The 19,517-nt window shown below is 39.2% G+C and overlaps 1 protein-coding gene across 1 annotated transcript; it reads right to left on the reverse strand.

Annotated features, from left to right (window-relative positions):
* Positions 1 to 16,705: 16,705 nt before the first annotated feature.
* Positions 16,706 to 19,374, reverse strand: LOC134742561 (uncharacterized). The gene is made up of 3 exons (XM_063675774.1): positions 18,897 to 19,374; positions 18,151 to 18,300; positions 16,706 to 17,249 (listed from the first exon to the last, which is right to left on the reverse strand). The coding sequence occupies exons 1-3, from the start codon at positions 19,182 to 19,184 to the stop codon at positions 16,911 to 16,913; spliced, it is 777 nt and encodes a 258-aa protein (XP_063531844.1). The 5' UTR covers positions 19,185 to 19,374; the 3' UTR covers positions 16,706 to 16,910.
* Positions 19,375 to 19,517: the final 143 nt, after the last annotated feature.

Below are 19,517 nucleotides of genomic sequence, written 5' to 3' on the forward strand. Positions count from 1 at the left end.
ATCTTCATTTTTAGTTTTAAAGTGTGTCGACAGATGGCAGTGAATTTACTGGGGTTACAAAATTTACTATGACAGTAAGTGACTAGTATCAGTTACTCTATGCCTATATTAAGAGTATTAAGGAGATGTTGAAATATTTTTAATTGAGAAATTAATAATGATGCCGCAGCTACATAAAGCGGACATAATATAAAGATGAGCCGACGAAATAAACCAACACAACAATAACCAAGACAACCACCAACAACAACAACCACAACAACCAGAACAAGTTGTTCTGGAGATCGGTGCAAATTTGGTTAATAAGTGGAATTAGAAAAGGAGTCCTTTTCTAATTAGTGGAATTAGAAAAGGAGTTCCGCTTGTAATATTAGTTGTAGTTTATTATGCAACTTCAGTTCAGTTTATTTTCGTTTTATAATTTTGTCATTTTCATGAAGTTTCTATTTTTAGGGTTCCATACCCAAAGGATAAAAACGGAACCCTATTACTAAGACTCCGCTGTCTGTCTGTCTGTCTGTCCGTCTGTCACCAGGCTGTATCTCATGAACCGTGATAGCTAGATGCTAGACAGTTGAAATGTTTACCGATGCTGTATTTCTGTTGCCGCTATAACAACAAATACTAAAAACAGAATAAACTAAATATTTATGTGGGGTTCCCATACAACAAACGTGATTTATTTTGCCGTTTTTTGCGTAATGGTACGGAACCCTTCGTGCGCGAGTCCGACTCGCACTTGGACGGTTTTTACAAATTACCGGAGACTAGTTACCCGATATTTCGTGGTTTTCTAACACTTGGTATGGTTAAAATTGTTAAATATTGATCATGCAATCCAACCTAAACTAAAGTGATTGTTTTGCCAATTAGCTTATTGTTAAAAGACCAAAACACCGACCAATACTGATAAATGTAAATACTTATTTCATGGAAAGTTCGTGAGCAAGCTCAGCACTGTATCAGCGGAACTCCTTTTCTAATTCCACTTATTAGAAAAGGAGTTCCGTTTGTAATATTAGTTTTAGTTGATTATGCAACACGGCCCTGTGTGTAACTTGTAAAATCTGCCCGTGTTGTTTTCTACAACCTTCATCATCATCATCATCTCAGCCTTTTATCGCCTCTTCAAGTACGCCACTTAAGCCGGTCCTGAGCCAATCTCATCCAGAAGTGACCCGCAGTCTTCCGAATGTCGTCCACCCAACGAGCCTCCAACCTTAATTGACATAAAGAGACCTTATACCTACATACAGGCCTTTATCAAACGAGATCCTGTCCTGAGGGCCCTACTGCAAAAACGAAAATATAAATTTCGTTGTCTGCCTCTAATGCCTCTATCACTTGCATATTCGAACGATAGAGAGGCGGATAGAGAAATTACGATATTTTTAATTCGCGGTAGGCCTCTGATATTTAAGATGTCGGCACAGCGCTTCGTTCTCAGAGAGCTGTCCGCAGCCCGTTCCTATTAATTCTGTTGTTGACATCTGGACGTCGGCCCCGGCTCTAAAGGTTTTGTTCGAACAACTTTACTGTCTCTGTCTGCTAAAGTTATTAATGAAGACGTCGAGACAAGGCGAATAGAAACAGATGAAACGGGGAAAGATAAATGTGATAACTTTCAACAGCATTAATGAGGATGTGAAATGCTAATGCTGTGAAAACTGGCTGAGAATAAAATAACGACGATCAAAAAGATGAGATCTGAGAACTCTGTATTGGAGCAATAATTATCAAAATATTCGCAGTAACGATACGAGTACCTATGTAATGTTGGGATAACAGCAAAAATGTAAAGCCACGGCTAAAAAAACCACTCCACTGTCACTAGTCGAATAGAATAAAATCGTGCTTTATAGTTAGTTATGCTGTGAATTTTTGTATAAAGATTTTGTACAACACTCGCATCGAACGCCATTTTATATGCTAGATAATCTCAATTTTTATTTGTTTTTTGTTTATTTATTTGTATAAAACAATATTTTTATGTATTTTTTCCTTTTTCTCTATTATGTAAAAATCTGTGTGACTCTTATTTGTTGTTGTAATTTTTATTTTTTTCTGGATTGTTCTGTGTACATTTGTATTTGAATATTTTGTGTGTATTGTGGCAAACAAATAAACAGTTTATCTATCTATCAATATCAATCTTGCTATACTTACCTACTTTTTTTTAACTCTTTATTTACATACAAGATATATACAGTGGTACTACGTAAACGAAATTAATAACTAGCTTAAATCTAAAATAGGCCCTTGAGGCATTGTACCAAGGATGCTGGCGGCATTTCCTCGTTGTATCGCAATGCTGATACGTTGTGCGAGGAAGCCGCCAGCTCTTCGGTCACCAGTTGCGTCAACTAGACGCTTCGCGATTTCTGCAAACATGGATCTAGTTTCAACTTCAAATGAAACGAAATGGTACTCTCTACCGAGGCTCTTATATTTATTACGTTTTAAAATTTCGGCGCTTTCCGTCGCTCCGCCCGCTTTTACATATACCCGCTTACCTACTTATATGAAGAGCATCATTAGCACCATTTTGTGCACACATTGTTGAATTCTCATTGTAATGACGCGGAGTGGGTTGCGTCTTATTTTTAGTCATTAATTTGCTGTAAATTTTCCCGTTCTTTAAAACACGGCTAATTCATCCACATGAAGAAATACGTACGCGTGTTGTATGGAAACTTTCAGCTTTGGGGAATTCAGACCAGTACGGATATGATATGATGGACGTATTTGTCTACGTGTCTGTATCTTTCAATCGCGTGTTAAAAAGTGACACTTATTTTATCACGTGAATAAAACCATCATTACGCGTGCAGCTCCTCAAAGAACTGGCTGTTTAATGTGACTGTGTCAAGTAAGTATGTAGCTTGTTTATTGTTTAACTAATTTAGCAAAATTATGATTTGGACAACAAAAGGTGGGTTTGTGTAGCTGGTTGGAAAACGATAAATAACTAAACCGAGGAATAACACCAAACCTTTCATAGGGTATATATAGAACAGAAAAAATTATCTTATCGATTCTGATCTTATTGGATTTTAAATTTTAAGTCATCTTTTTTGCATTTTTTTAAGAAGTATTTTTTCTGTTCTATGTATACCCCTATGAAAGGTTCACACAATACGCACACACAACACGTGTACACAGTACACAATACGTGGAAGTTGGATCTTCACAGGATTTTCTAAAATACTAATTACTAATGTTAACTCATACAAATTGCACATTGTGCACTCATTCTACGTACGCAATAAATTATGCATCCAGAAAATGCAGTTGCCTCCACGCGCCCCATACCTACCCAATACAGCCATATGCACAAACATGTCCGGCATGTAAATTATTCAAATTATTCACCATTGCGAAATTAAATAGAGAGCGAAACAAAAACTCTTCATTTTACCGCCCCACCCGACCAGAGCGAAGGGCGCGACACCCCTAGTAATCAATTTTATCCCCCTTCTTTAACTATCGACCGTCCCTTTCTAGCAGCTAAGCTATTCGTATAGTCGTTCTTGTCTAAAATACGATTTAAAGGGCGCCAAGAACTCCGAGCAATGCCTTGGGCTACGTTGCGAGTTTTCAAGAGAGAATTTTTGTGACGCCTAGCAAAGATAATTTTACATTTGCATTTAAGAGCCTAGCACTCTAACGTCCTAAATATAAAGTTGAAATTACAGCTGATACAATTTTGGTAATAGCTGCAGATATGATTGTGATTTAAGATTGATTCAGAAATCCAAATCGTATAGATGAGTGGATGATTGCTTCGTGAAGACTCCTCGCAATGGAAAATGGGAATCGGGTGGGAAATGTAATAAATGATAAGGGGTTGGTGAAGTGACAAATAGATAACTTATAAGTAGAAGAAACAAATATTTATGGAAGAAATGCGATGAGTGTTTACGAGGCCTGAAATACCTACCGATGCGAGATATTTTTTTTTTCTATTTATTTATTTCAAAAAAATATACAAAAGTTTCGCCAAACTGTAGACAGTTTGTTGGCAGTGATATCTATATTACTACATTTTTTCACAGAAAGAAGTATTCAATATTGTTTTCCTCCAGAAGGCTTGTCCCTGATGAAGAATGAGTGCGTTTTAAGCAAGTTTTAAGTTTCTACATTTTTGGATCTAAATAATGTAAATATATCCATTTACCTCTCCCATTTCAGGGTTCCGTACCCAAAAGGTAAAAATGGGACCCTATTAATAAGACTCCGCTGTCCGTCCGTCTGTCTCTCTGTCCGTCTATCACCAGGCTGTATCTCATGAACCGTGATAGCTAGACAGTTGAAATTTTCACAGATGTATTTCTGTGGCCGCTATAATAACAACAAATATAAAAACAGAATAAAATAAATATTTAAGTGGGGCTCCCCATACAACAAGCGTGTTTTTTTGCCGTTTTTTGCGTAATGGTACGGAACCCTTCGTGCGCGAGTCCGACTCGCACTTGGCCGGTTTTTTCGTTTTACTGCAGAACTTGATAGAATCCTCGGAACCCGACGTCTGCATTTTAAAATGTTTCCTATTTCATTTCTCGAGATCTTTAGCTAAGACACCCTTTTGAGTTCGATTTCCGATTTTCTCCTCCACTTCACGTGATCATCAGCTACTCTATATTGGTTAGCTTTCCGTTCCGACCGTTTATTTTCTACTATGCACGATTTTGAACAATTTTCTTTTAGCCCGAAATTATCCAATATTCGTCCCACATATTTGGCGTCCTTTATTGTGTCCACAAGTTTACCTTTCAAATTTAATTATTAATGATTTCATCACGTAATCTTTTTGCTCGCTTCTCAATTAATCAAATAAACCCACTACGTTTCTACATAGAACGTGACATGGTTTGAGAATTCACAAATTTACACATTCAGATACAAAAACCCATATTCATAACAATTAAGTATTTTTTCGTCGTTATCATATAAGGCTTGATTGCACTTAAGTGGTCAAAACCTTCAGCAAAATGTGAGGCCACTCACCATACCGGTTTAAGTAGGCATAAGTATTGCCATTCATTAAAATACCAGGCTTCTTAGTATTTATATCCAAATTCTTATTGCAATTTTATGGAAATATGACGCATATTCGTACGTTAAACACCGCATAGCGATCAAATTTGTGATACGGAACCCATAAGTTAATAAACTAACCATGGTCCCTCTTATTATATGCATATAATAAAGATGGCTGCTATATTTTGTATATGGAGCGTAAGTACCACCAGCGATCATCATGATCAGGACCGGGGGAAAAATTTGAATGCCGGCATTTTGAAGGCTAGCTTTTGCTGGCTTGGGGTAGGCTAGGATAGTAGATTATTATGATCTGCTGGTGACAGTAGATATTATGACCGATTTATGCGGAGCTCGGCTTTCGCCCTTCGCAGTACATCAAAGCTCACTGTCAAGAGTGTCAAGCCACTGCAGCTTGGCCTTCATACTGAAGTATCTACATGTTTCACAGAGATCATTACGGGTGAGCAGTTAGGCACGCTGCGATGCCATAAAACAACCATCAAATAGCTGCAAAAAAATTACATTGTAAGTTTTCTTCTTCTTCTCAGCATATTTGCGTCCACTGCTGAACATATGCCTCTTTCACGGATTTCGATGTTGTTCTGAATAATCTGAATGCGGCGGTGCGGCGGTTGTAAGTTTTATGTATTGCTTACTTATTGCTGACCCGTTGCGGAGTACCTAATGCCACTAAATAAACTCAGAATCCGATGGGAGATTCCGATGTTGCGTGCAATTCTTGCGTCACCTACGTCTACAGCATGTTTTTTAATGGCTTGCTTCCTCTAAAATAGCGAAGATGGATACTAGTTGTAGTGTAGAGATTATATAACTAATCGCATCCGACTTTCCGTTATGTTCTTGCACTTGATTTTGGCTGGTGTAGTTGTAGTGACCCGGCAAATTGTGAACTTTCGTGGTCTATTGGGATTGGCTAATAATAGTTCCCACTAGTATCTATGGAAATTGTCGACTAGTGGGTACTATTAACTATGCGCGAAGTGTGTGGCGGGGAAACTAAGAGCGATAATCGCGATACAAGTAACTCGTCATAAAACCAGTAGGTATAGGCTTACTCGGAATGTTGAAGGCATGCCTGTTTTGATCGTTCCGTACCTATTCTTAATTGGGGTGTTATGGGCCTATGAGTGCCACGTCGACCAAGCAGTGATTTCTTGTGGCGGCCCTTTGAAGTTCATTACTAATGCCCGTTGAATCCAGGAAGTTCCAGATTCTTTGAGCCGTAATGCTCTGTACCTCATAGGGTTGCAGTATACATGCCGCCCTAAGTAGGTACAGGCTTCTTTTTGATATTATAAGGGTCTACAGGAACAGAGAACGTTCCGTACCTAGGTGTTATCTATCTGTTAAACAACACTTTTACAACTACAACTTGTACGAAATGGATGAAAGTAAGTCTGTGTGAGTTTATGTATCAATTTTACTATACCTATTTACTATCGTGAGCTCAATTTACAGAAGGTTATCTGAGCCTTTATCTAAATTATCTATCATACTCTAAAGGATAATAATGGAAGCCCTTATTAACGATTTATGCTCATATTGATAAATGTATTGCTGAATAGTCATTAAATCTTAGTATCCGGTGGGATTAGAAAATTTAGTTTTGACAGAATCGGAATCGGATCGAACGCACATTGTCGCCGTCGCCTTTTACCATAGCTACAAATTTTAGAAGTACTTACGGTACTTTCCTATATTCTGTACTGGAGTAATGGAAACGGCTTGAACGTTATAAATAACAAAATAACACCACGTGGGCAATAATAGTATTTAGTAACACTGTTTCTTAGATTTGATATTTGCATGTGACTTTACCGATAGATTTGAAAAAAGTTTCGCCTTAAAAGAAATGAATACACAATATAAACAAACGTATTAGTATGAAAATCTTGAAATTCCGAACAAGCTGCTACGCTAGGCAAAATTATTCAGGAATGTCGTACAGAGGCGCGCGGTGAGGTGAGGCGAGTAGGGCCGAGCACCGCGCCACCTCGACCGACACGCAAGCGATCTCTTCTACCAGGCGCTCAGAAACTACGAAGAGCTCTCCACGTCTCCTCCACAAGCCCCATCTCATTCGCACCACTTACAATGCCCACGCAATAAAACAAGACAAACAGCCGTCTCATACTCCATCCGCAAAGGAAACCGTGTCATGCCATATTGAAATAGGGTTCTTTCTACGTTCTATGCTGGATGTTTTTAATAAACCCCTCGCTACGAAAATGGAAGTAGGTAATGGCTCCCAAAGCAAGCACGTGAAGAATTCGTCATGTTTTTTGTAAACTTATGTTATCCTAATAGTGGCGATGCTTAAGGATCAATTTGGCATGGTTGAAATTCCTTTTTTATGAATGAGAATAGATTTGGGCCTTGGGAACTATCATCGGTAGAGTTGTTTTTTGAATAAAAAATAAAGTGGAGAAAATTATACAGCGTCAGTTGTCAGTATTGTGCCGGTTTTTATACTTTTTATCGAGTCGTTCGGCGGAGATTCTTGAAATTGCGTCGTCGCCATAAAATTACGCGATTAGCGATTCACATTAAATTGGAATCGTTTTAACGTAGACTGCTCGGCATTCCACCGATACTTTTAATGCTACTTACAAACAGAGCTTAATGTCAGGAAGTTTCGTTGCTCAATTTCCTAAAGCACTGATCATGTCATAAGTTTAGTAGGAAGTAGGTATCTAATTAGGGGGTCACTGCATTTTTAACCTACTTCAAAAAACAGAGGAGCTTCCAAATCGTCATTTTTTTATATGTTTTTTTTTAGTTATTAGCTTATTTTATGTAGGTACTTACAGATAAACTGTAGACAGTTTTTTACCTGTATTTAGACTAGACCTGCAGCTAACAATGGAGTTCACAAGAGTATTAAAACATATCACAACACTTGACATTATAGAAGATTGGTTACCTACATTGGTTACATAGTCCCACACTTCACAAAAGCCCTAAAAAACATTTTATTTGCATTCGTAGATATAAGTATTACCATGCCTACACCACACCACAGAAAACCGCCGTGTCGCCGAAATAATTTTAGCTTGTAAGATTCGGAAACGCCTGGAAGAGCTTCTGGTCCATGGAGACACTAATGAAGGGCAACCTTTCACTCTCGTTAAAGCGCAAACTCCTTGATATGTGTATCCTGCCTATCCTCAGCTGCGGCGCCCAAACATGGCTTAAACTGAAAATGAAAATTCCAGACTCAAGGTTTGCCAGAGAGCAATGGAACGCAGCATACGGGTGTTCGTAGAACCGACCGTATTAGAAACACCGACCTGCGTTCCAAAACTGGCGTTGTGGATGTGGGCGTGAAGGCCGCTAAGCTGAAATGGGACTGGGCAGGGCACATCTGCCGAATGCACCCAGAACGCTGGGCCAAATTAGCCACGGACTGGATCCCACAGGATGGATCTCGGATAGTACGTTACGATACAAGTACGAAAAATAGCAAATTCAAAACGAGTGGCGATAAATTAAAATACGACTGAAGGAAGTACAACGTTTTATAGTACATACTTACTACACTTAAAATTTTCGACATACTAATTAATACATAATGTGCTAATAAAATAAAGTAGCAGTAGGCACCATATGTACTGTAAATGCAGGAATGTTTTTACAATATCTAAATAGAAACGATAATGATAATCACTGACATCCAGACACTAAATTGTAGATCCCAGTGATAATGAATTCATGATAATAAATAAAGTGCAACACAAACTCAACTCGTGATATCCAAAAAAACCGGCCAAGTGCGAGTCGGACTCGCGCACGAAGGGTTCCGTACCATTACGCAAAAAACGGCAAAAAAAACACGCTTGTGGTATGGGCTATTTTATTCTGTTTTTAGTATTTATTATTATAGCGGCAACAAAAATACATTATCTGTTAAAATTTCAATTGTCTAGCTATCACGGATACAGCTTGGTGACAGACGGACAGACAGTTTTTGTTTTTTTCCGTTTTTACACTTTTTGCCCTTTGGGTACGGAACCCTCAAAAGCTTTTTTAGAGCATCTCTGAAAAAAGTTTTTTTTTTTCAAAATTCGGTTCGTACAAAGCAAAATAAGAGAAGAGAAGATTCAATAACTGATAATCGTGATAAGAATATTGCATAATTTGATAAAAATACTAATATCTACAGTAATAGTAGATTGTTAACCAAGGGATGAAAGAGGCACTCAATTCTGCCGAGGTATTTTGGCCAATAGTCCGAGGCAGAAATGATGCCTTTCACCCGAGTTAAACACTACTTTTCATTTCGAATACGAGGAAAGTAAAATGCATGTGTTTTTTTAAAAACATAACTAAGTATACATTTTTATAGTATTTCTTGAGGGTAATTTCAATTAACAATTCAGACAAAAGTATCGTTATTTATGGAATGGAAAGTCAAATATCAGAAACTCAAATTTCAATTGCTTATCGTAAAAAAATTAAAAAAATCGTACTTCGAACGTAAAATGCTCTAGTGCAGACACGTATCATTTTCTGCACACCTTTTAGAACAACAATGACCCTCTTTCAGAGCATGAGAAATGAACAATAACTTAAATAACCATACAAACAAAAAGAACACAAAATGGCATCGCATCGCTGCGGCTGCGGTACCGAAAGAAGATGGCGCGTGCTGCGATTCAGCGGGCACTGATACTAGGAGCGCATAAACTTAAGAAGCAGTCGAGTGCTCGCCCTAACCTTTTACGCTGCACTTTAACATACTTCCACGCTGCATTGAACTTTATTTGTATTCAGAGTAGGTCGCTTTTAATTGCGGTTAGGATATGTTATTATCGCGAGGGAATGTATAGAATAGCTGCTGGTGCATTATGGTCGCCGGGTGAGCAGCGCGCATTGCGCAACTCCCCAGACACACGACTCACGACGTGTCCGCACGTTCCCCATAAGACTATGTAAACTATGTACGCTGCAAGTACGTTACATACAGTACGGTACGAACATAGTGAATAGATTAGATTGAATAATAAAGATGCGTTATTTAAATTAAATGTTTGCGTAAGGAAGGTTAGAAGTAAGTAGGTATTGTTCCCTACTTCTGTTTCAATTTACTTGGTTTTGAATTCATGTTGCAGTGGCGGAAATAATAACTGTTACGTTCTCAATTTGTTGGGATGTTTGTTTTTAGGGTTCCGCTAAAAACAAACATCCCAACAAATTGAGAACGTAACAGTTATTATTTCTTAGTAATAGTACTAAGACTTACTTGTATCTCATGAACCGTGATAACTAGACAGTTGAAATTTTTACGGATGATGTATTTCTGTTGCCGCTATAACAACAAATACTAAAAACAGAATAAAATAAATATTTAAGTGGGGCTCGCATACAACAAACGTGATTCTTATTTGCTTTTTTTCCGTACTGGTTGGGAACCCTTTATGCGCGAGTCCGACTCGCACTTGGCCGGTTTTTTTAAGTATGTGTTCCCATTTCTTTTTGTAGGGAAATTCCATTTAAGTGTTAATTTTTATGGTTCCGTAGTCAACTAGGAACCCTTATACTTAATTTTGTCATGTCCGTCTGACGTCTGTCTGTCCGCGGCTTTGCTCAGTGCTCGTTAAAGCTAGAAAGCTGCAATTTGGCATGGATATATGTCAATTATGCCGATAAAATGGTAAAATAAAATCTAAAATAATTTTTAAGAAAAAAAACCGACTTCAATGGGGGATGCCGCTGAAAGTTTACTTATTATTTGATGGTGCACTCTTAGATTCCAGACAATGAAATTTAAAAGACAGCATATTTTGCCTAATTATCCTAATCCATCTTTTGCCTAATTATTATAATATTGCCTAATAATGTAGAAAAGGAGGTAAAACCACCCACTTTTCTAGTAGCATTTCGTTTTTGTAAGGGTCGCAGTTCTAACCTAACCTAACCTACTTTTCTGATAGCATTTCGTTTCTGTAAGGGTCACAGTTCGAACCTAACCTAACCCACTTTTCTAGTAGCATTTCCGGGTCCGGGTCCGGGTTCGGATCCGAGTCCGGGTCCGTGTCGGACTGTCCGGGTCCAAGTTTGTGCCCGAGTTCGGTCTGGGTCCGGGTCCGAGTCTGGGTCCGGGTTAAAGTCCGGGTCCGAGTTCGGTCCGGGTCCGGGTCCGAGTTGGGGTCCATGTCCAGACCCGGGTCCGGGTCCGAGTCCGGGTCCAAGTTTGGGTCTGGGTCCATAAGGAAGAGAACAAGTCGCCAAACGTGAACTATGTGTCATTGAAGAGTTCCGTTCTGATCATCATCAGCAGTTCCACTTCATCAAATGTCACTTTTTTAAATGTAAGTGCTTGATTTGTGGATGAAAATACTATAATCACTATATGTAAGCCTTTTACATTTGAGGAGTTCCCTCGATTCCTCATGGATCCCATCATCAGAACTGCGTTTTGACAAAAACGTGACCAATCTGTATGTATATACTTACAATCAAAAAAAGAATTTTCAAAATCGGTCCAGAAATGACGGAGTTATGGAGTAACAAACATAAAAAAAAACCGAATTGATAACCGCCTCCTTTTGAAATCTTGAAGTCGGTTAAAAAAATTTTAGGGTACCTCTCTCTACACGTAAAGTGGGGAAGTAATTTTTTTTTTCGCTTGAACCCTTAGTGTGGGGTTGTATAGGTCTTTCAAAACGAATAGGGATCCTCACCAATCATTTTTTTGATAAAGTAAATGTTTTGGAAGTAACCGATCCGAAAGAAAAAAAAGTTGTGTCCCCCCCGCTTTAACTTTTAAACCATGGGTCCAAAAAATATGGAAAAAACTATAGCGTACATGATCAGTTAAGCGGTTTTTGAGTTATCAGAAAAGAGGAGACTTTTCTGATAACTCAAAAACATAGTAAAAAGACGTATACGTACCTACAGCGTTAAACGTTATTACGAATATTACATTACGACATTAAATGGGTTTTTAAATTTATTTGGCATTATTCATACGAGGGGCACACCGAAATGATCGGAAATAGACAAAACTATTTGTGGGATGTATATAAATTATGATTTATTGTTTTTCGAAGTATGCTCCCTTGCAATCAATGCATTTTTGCATTATTTCGAACCAGTCAGCCATGCCGTTTTGTAGGCTTCCACGGCGGCTTGTGGGTCTTCAAACCGCTGACCACACAATGAATGTAAAAAAAATCATTTGGACTCAGGTCAGGGCTGTACGGAGGTTGGGTCATCAACTCAACGTTATCCTGTTTCAAAAATTCTTTTGTTTTACGGGCGGTGTGGGAGCTCGCATTATCGTGATGTAAGATGACGCGACGTGTCGGACTGCCTCTGCGAAGTTCGGCTATCATCTCGGGCAAACAAACGGAGGTGTACCAATCAGCGGTTACCGTTCTTTGTTCTTGTAAGGGAATCGTAGCCACATGCCCTTTTTTTAACACAAAAGAAGCGACCATTTTCTTAGACACACTACGAGAACGCACGACTTTTGTCGGCTTGTCCTCATTTTCGAAGACCCAAACTGCCGACTGATGCTTTCTTTCAGGCTCGTACGAATAAGACCAAGGTTCATCACCTGAGACGATATTACACGGCTTTTGACTTGCCTCTGTTGAAGCGTTTCTGAGTAGAGCGGCACCAATAAACACGAGCCGCCTTTTGCTCTTCTGTCAGATCATGGGGTACCCAACGGGAAACTAGTTTCCTGACACCCAATTCACTATGCAAAATAGTGTGAATTGCAGTCATACCAATACCCATGGTTGCTCGGATCTGCTCATATGTCACATGTCGGTCTTCTTTAGTTATTTTTTCCACAGCCGCGATGTTTTCTGGTGTCACCGCTGTTTTTGGTCGACCTGTAGAAAGTACAGTACTGAGAGTGGCACGACCACGTCGAAACTCCGCATACCACCGATATATTGTCGTTTGACTAGGTGCTTCAATATCATATATGGAAACAAGCTCCTTGAGACATTCATCTTGAGATAATCCTCTACGAAAGTTGTGATAAATTATGACACGAAAATTTTCACGCGTGCTGAACTCCATTTTATTTATCGACATTCGAACTTTAAAACGCTTTAGTAAGACCATAGTAAGACTATATGTTTTTTTTTCTTAAATTGTACAAATGGCATAATGATTGTAAGAGACCAGTATGCATGTAACAAAAAAGGTTTTATCCCATCAAAGCCTAAACTACTTCATTTCCGATCATTTTGGTGTGCCCCTCGTATAAATAAAGTAAAATATAAGATAAATTGCTTATTTTACTCATCAAATTGTTATTTTATATTAAAATTTTCTAAAACAGTTTAATTGGCTATAAGAGTAATGCCGTTGACTATTGGACAGTTTTAGACCAAAAAAGTAAAAAAATAAAAAGTAAGAGGCAATCCCGCTGATATTCATACTTTCATGTACAAATTATTTTAAAATTGACTGCAGTTGGCTAAAATATGTTTTTCATAAATTTTGGAATCTCCATATTTTTCGCTATGGGTTATTTATCTACAGACATGCAGTCTCCGATTGCAAGTAAGTCCTAAGAAAAAAAAACATGGGTCTGTTATAAATTATGAAGAAGAAGAAGAAAGACATTTATTCCATAAAACACACATACACAGGACAATACGATGAAAGAAATAAGATAGGTACTTTTTTTTTTTTTTACTAGCCTATTATGGTGTCCCACTGCTGGGCAAAGGCCTCTCCCCTTGTCTTCCACGACTCCCGATATAGTGCCTCCTCCGGCTAGTTGTTGAGAAAGGTGTCTAGGTCGTCTCGCCATCTCCGTCTGGGCCTGCCGGGTCCGCGCCCCTCTTCTGGCATCCATTTGGTAGCTATGCTAGCCCATCTGTCTGGATGCATGCGGCAGACGTGACCGGCCCAGTCCCATTTGAGCCTAGCAGTCTTCTCACCGACGTCAGCAATGCGGGTTTTTGCGCGCAGCGTGGTGTTCCGGATACGATCGGTCCTCTTCACACCTAAAATGCTGCGCTCAATAGCCCGTTGACAAACCTTCAACTTGGACTTCTGACTCTCTGTGAGTGACCATGTTTGAGCACCGTAGGTTAGGACGGGCAGGATACTTAAAAAGAGAAAATAATAAGAACAGCAAAAAGAAAAAAAAACAAAGGTAGAAATTATTTACACATTAAAAACAAAAAAAAATGCAAATTGATGAGATGAGAGAGCATTGACTTATTTGGTTTTCTCGATTTCGATATGAAAAAGAGGATTTAACTCGGGGGAAAGGCCTATTGGCCCTTGGTTAACAATCTACTAGAGACACTAGAGTCAGATCGCAAGATAACTCTACAGCTATTTTTATAGCACAGGCCACAGACTTGCAAGTGTAATTTTAAACGTCAAACTTCTATGTACATAATTATTTCAGGAAATTATGACGTTTATAACACGCACGTCTGTGCTATAAAAATCGCTACAGAATTATTGTGTACAGCTCCAGTTTAGCCTATTGTGACGGAAGGGTAACTACGGAACCCTACACTGAGAGTGGCCCTACATGCTCTACAATAAAATACTGCTACAATAATTTCATGAGAATAGGATTTATAGGTAACAAGCTATTTGTCACTATAAGCAAAGGCATCTTATCCGACTTCGTTACAAAGAATTAAATATTATAGGGACATTCTTACACAAATTGGCTAAGTCCCACGGTAAGCTCAAGAAGGCTTGTGTTGTGGGTACTCAGACAACGATATATATAATACTTATACAAATACTTAAATACATAGAAAACATCCATGACTCAGGAACAAATATCTGCATGTGTTCATCACACAAATAAATGACCTTACCGGGATTCGAACCCAGGACCATCGGCTTCACAGGCAGGGTCACTACCCACTAGGCCAGACCGGTCGCCGGTCGAATTTTATATGAAAACCAAACTTCGCACAGAAATTACGTCATAGTAAGTTTGTTTATTTTTATTTATGTTTTATTTAAGACTCAAACAATGTATAGGTAGTTTTACCGCTTGTATCGCCGGGCGCTATTTCAATACTAAGTGCTACTTATGCATAATTAGGTAGGTATTGCTAAAATTAACATTTCAGCTACAAAGTTGTAACATGGCAAACCTGCATAGTGCAGCCACCGCGCCTGCCGTGTCTTTTGTTTTTTCTCATCAATTTTCTCTTGGAATTTTGTTGCAAAAAGCACAACTTTGGTTTTATTTATTTAATGTGACTCAATGCTTATGATTTGTGTTAAATGTTAATACAAGGGCTGCCTCTAATGCAGGTACAATTTGTATACTTAATTGTATATATACTTATATATAGTAATAAGTTTCTGTTTTAAAAATAAATAAATAAATATTAGGGGACATCTTACACAGATCAACCTAGCCCCAAACTAAGCAAAGCTTGTACTATGGCCGCTAGGGGCGCTAGGTGACGACATCACGATATACAATTCTTTTAAAGATAAATACATACATACGTTTAAATTAAACCTAAACCAAGTCTTATTTGTACGTCACTGGTTCTTGTAACTGATTGAGGCTTGGGTTAGGTTCCGACCCGAAATAACGCACGATTGTTGCAGCCCTTTCTTCTGGTTTAAAACTGAAGACGCATAATTGAAGCTATCTACCTACTTATTTCCTTGATATTCGCTGCTGAAGTTTTTATCTGTTTGTCTGGTAAGCCCGCGTAGCCCGCAGTAGCACCCGCTGCCGGAATTCATCGTTTGGCTCGACGAAGTTTGAAAATTGAAATTCGAGAACGTTAGGGCCAGTGACGATGTTTTATTGGTTTAAACTCGCGTACTGACGAAAATTAATTTATTTTATTGTACATATTTTTACTATTATATTGCTTTACTATAAGAACCTAGTTTTCATTTACTACCGCTCTAGTTAGCCGGCTACAAAGTAGCAACTGTAGCAAGTAACAAAAATCAATTAATTTTTTTTAGCAATTAAGCCATTCCTCCCGTAATATTCCGTTTCCAGTTTATTCAACGTCCATAACGAGCTAAATAAGCTTAACCGATAACCCTATAAGCATTAAACCGCGATAAAAACACAGCAAAATTTAATTGAATTTACTCTGAATGCGAATTTATAAAAGGAATGAAACGCGTAATGTGAAACAAAAACCACTGTGTACGATTGCGTCAGCACTTGAAAATTAATCGCTCGGCTCTCGACAGCTCTCTACCTATTCTCACACATTCACATTCACAGTCAATCTTTACAAAACAACGCCCGTCCAAACTATCTAGACCCCGCCGATATCAAATGCGGCCCCTTTATCCTATACAATATAATTCACAGAGGGGAGCACAATAGCTCAACTCGACTGGTGTTGCTACGTGGGCTCGATTAACCTCCTCGGATATTCTGCGCTCCTAGTAAGCTGCGCACAGTGTGGCAGGTTGCGACCATGCCGATGCGATGGGGCTACGGGCTCGGCTGTTGCCGCATTGACGACACGTGGGCCGCGTCGGGCCCTCTCGGCCGGAATGGACCACCCTTGAGCGCCAGACCGAGTACGACGGCGCTGCGCTGCCAAGTCCGATCGCTTCTTATTTTGATATGGCAACATTGCAAAAAAGAAAAACAGTTTTGTTTATTTGTTTTTTATTATCAAAATTACTTAGGTAATAAAACAATTAAATGGGGTTGGCCGGTCGAAGTATTTAGCAGATGGCGCCAGCATTAGCTTGCCCTGTCAATCCCTAGAATTGTGTCAATTTTTTTTTAATGAAATTTTATGGCCTGGATGCCAGCCCTTTCAGTCAAATCTTTAAGAAAAAGGGGCAAGCTATGTGGCGCCACCTATGCAAACCTTTGACAGTTGCCATTGCTGCCAACCCCATTAATCATCAGAGGCTATTGTAGTATCAACAGTTAATTTGTCCAGTCTAGCTTGATATATGACGTCCGAAATTAGTTTCTCCGCTAAAATTCTCTGCATGTGTGTTAGCTCGTTGAGTTGGAACCCAATGGTTCGTCCGAACGCCTCTGCCTCGTTGTTGATGATGTAGGAATGAGATAGTCCCACGGGTTCCGGTTCCTGTTCCAGTATTTCTGGTTCCAGGTATTCTTCTTCGTTCTGAAGATGTTCTACATACATGTTGTTGGAAGAATTGTGCGTTATTTTCGGTCGTTTTGGTTTAATTTCCTCTTCATCGGAGTCTACAGTCAGTTGTGTTTCCTAAAATTGAAAAGTCGATGAATATTTTGACTGATTTATTAACATTATTTGACGTACAAATAAATGAAGTTTGAGATAAAAGCAGATTAGAAGTTATAAGCATTGAATTTGTAGACCTATGCTAATTAATATAAACTAAATCGAAATGTGAGGTAATAAAGGCAATTTAATGGTTTATTAAATGTAACAGTTACATTTGGTTCACTATACTGCCTCTGAGCCGTGGCATTTCCCTAAACAAGTATAAAGATCGGTTGCACCAAACTGTTTGTCATCGTTAAAGAGTTCGCAAAATTTTATTGTATGGAAAGTTTCATAGTAAACCGCCGCGGTGCGCCGGTTGAGGTTGACGTTGATCAGTCTGTCAAGTGCGGATGGTGCAACTGGCACTAAATCTCGCCTTTAGTCAAAGCTTCCAATTGTAAAAATGTTTTGTGGTTGTGCCGAGAATTCATACATGTGTAACATACCTACTCGAATATGACCGAAATCGGTACCCTCAACCATTTTGTTACCCTGTCCAGGGTCCGCTTCACGTGAAATACCCCAATAGTGACGATCGTTCGGAATCTTCGGAATATGATTTTGACAGTTGACATTATAATGTAATAGTTATTTACGATACAAGTGCGGAAAAGAGGAAATTCGAAACAAAAGTGGCGATAAATTAAAACACGACCGCAGGGAGTCTTAAATCGACACTAGTTGCGAATTACCTATGCACACGTGTATCGTACAACGTTTTACAGTACATATGGCCCTTTAAGCTTTCGACATATGCACGAAAAGTGCTCTTTACGCACAAGTGCGAGAAAGTAGCACCATATGTACTGTAAAGGAATATTGCAATAAAATCAGATAGATATATGTATTCATAAAACAAGGTTAGTTACTTAGTTACCTGATAACTATCATCGTACGTGGATTCGTTTTTGAACTCCTGTTGTTCACTGTCTCCGTCTTGCTCTTCATCCTCGTGTAGGAATGTCAAAAGGTGGTAGTACCAGAGATGTGGTTTGTAATGGCCCCCACGAAATCTACTCATAAGCACCTGAAATTCAAATAATAATCAATTATTTTTATTTTACAAGGTATCAGGCCTCGGCCTGGCAGCAAGCGGCGCGGTGAGCACCAAATCAAAACCATTCATACATAATTGAGCTGTGGCTCGACCAAACGCATGAACGGCCTTGATTTGCCGCTTGCGTCCAGTCCGCGGCCTCATGGCTGGGCCATCAACATATTCTTCCAACGTAGGCCAATCTAAGGGACGCATTTATGCGTTAGAGGGAGCAAGTGATATTGCTATCTCATTCCACCGCATAGCTGCGTCTCTTAGATTGGCCTACGTTGGCCGAATATGTGGACTAGGCATCAGAGGTACACAATTTACACAAACCTGGCTTCCACAGACGTTGCGACAAATGGCATGCGATTTTATAGGTACATAATTGCTGGCCAAGTAGGAACAAAAAATTCAATAGATCGACCAAATGCCGCAATGTATTTCAAATCGCATGCGATTATTGGTGACGTTTGGAGAGGCCGTTGCTGTCACACTGAAAGTTCATTTTATTATTATTTACTTCTTTCAAGTAGTAGGCAATAACGCATAATAAAATGGGTTCATATTAAATGTAAATATACCTTTTTGCGCTCGCGTCGGTATGCACACCGCATATATTCAATTTTCTTCTTAACATCAACCACCGTGCCATTTTCGTCGTACAACTTATACTTCTCTAAGAGCTCTTCATACGCAGTGTCGCGTGCTTCTCTATTGGCATAGTTCATGTGCTTTTGGTCCCAAAGGCATGGGAATGTTTTGTATAATTTTAGAAATTCTGAGAGAATGTTTTTTTCGCTGAGCATGACGCGATCCGAACGGCGCACGTGCGACCCGGACATGGTGCGGGGACCAACTGGCCGCGTCATCCGACCGACGAGCGCGCGGTCGGGCGGACGCCGTGGTCCCTCTCTCGCGCTACGCGAGTGAGTGAGATCGGGGATCGTGCGCAGACAGCTGCGAGGGGCGAGGATTATTATTACGCCGTCCGTACGAACGGTGACGCCGGTGACCTTATCCGTCGGATTGCGTGTTCTGAATTCGTCGTATTTTTTGTTATTGAAATTGAAAACACGTTCACATCAGAAAAGGCTCATCTAAACGTCCTGACAATACCGTGGGATTCATATACTTACCTAATAATAAATACTTGTGACAACGTCACAGTGACACTAATAACAAGTTAGGTATTTAAAAAAACA

Source organism: Cydia strobilella, chromosome 6 (assembly GCF_947568885.1).
Source record: "Cydia strobilella chromosome 6, ilCydStro3.1, whole genome shotgun sequence".
Taxonomy (NCBI): domain Eukaryota; kingdom Metazoa; phylum Arthropoda; class Insecta; order Lepidoptera; family Tortricidae; genus Cydia; species Cydia strobilella.

Excerpts from the sequence above, each read along its gene's own strand:
- LOC134742561 (XM_063675774.1), bottom strand. The coding sequence starts at position 19,184 with ATGACGCGGCCAGTTGGTCCCCGCACCATGTCCGGGTCGCACGTGCGC. Across the intron at positions 18,301-18,896 it reads ACCGACGCGAGCGCAAAAAG|GTGCTTATGAGTAGATTTCG; the intron begins GTATATTTACAT and ends TTTGAATTTCAG. Across the intron at positions 17,250-18,150 it reads CGTACGATGATAGTTATCAG|GAAACACAACTGACTGTAGA; the intron begins GTAACTAAGTAA and ends TTTCAATTTTAG.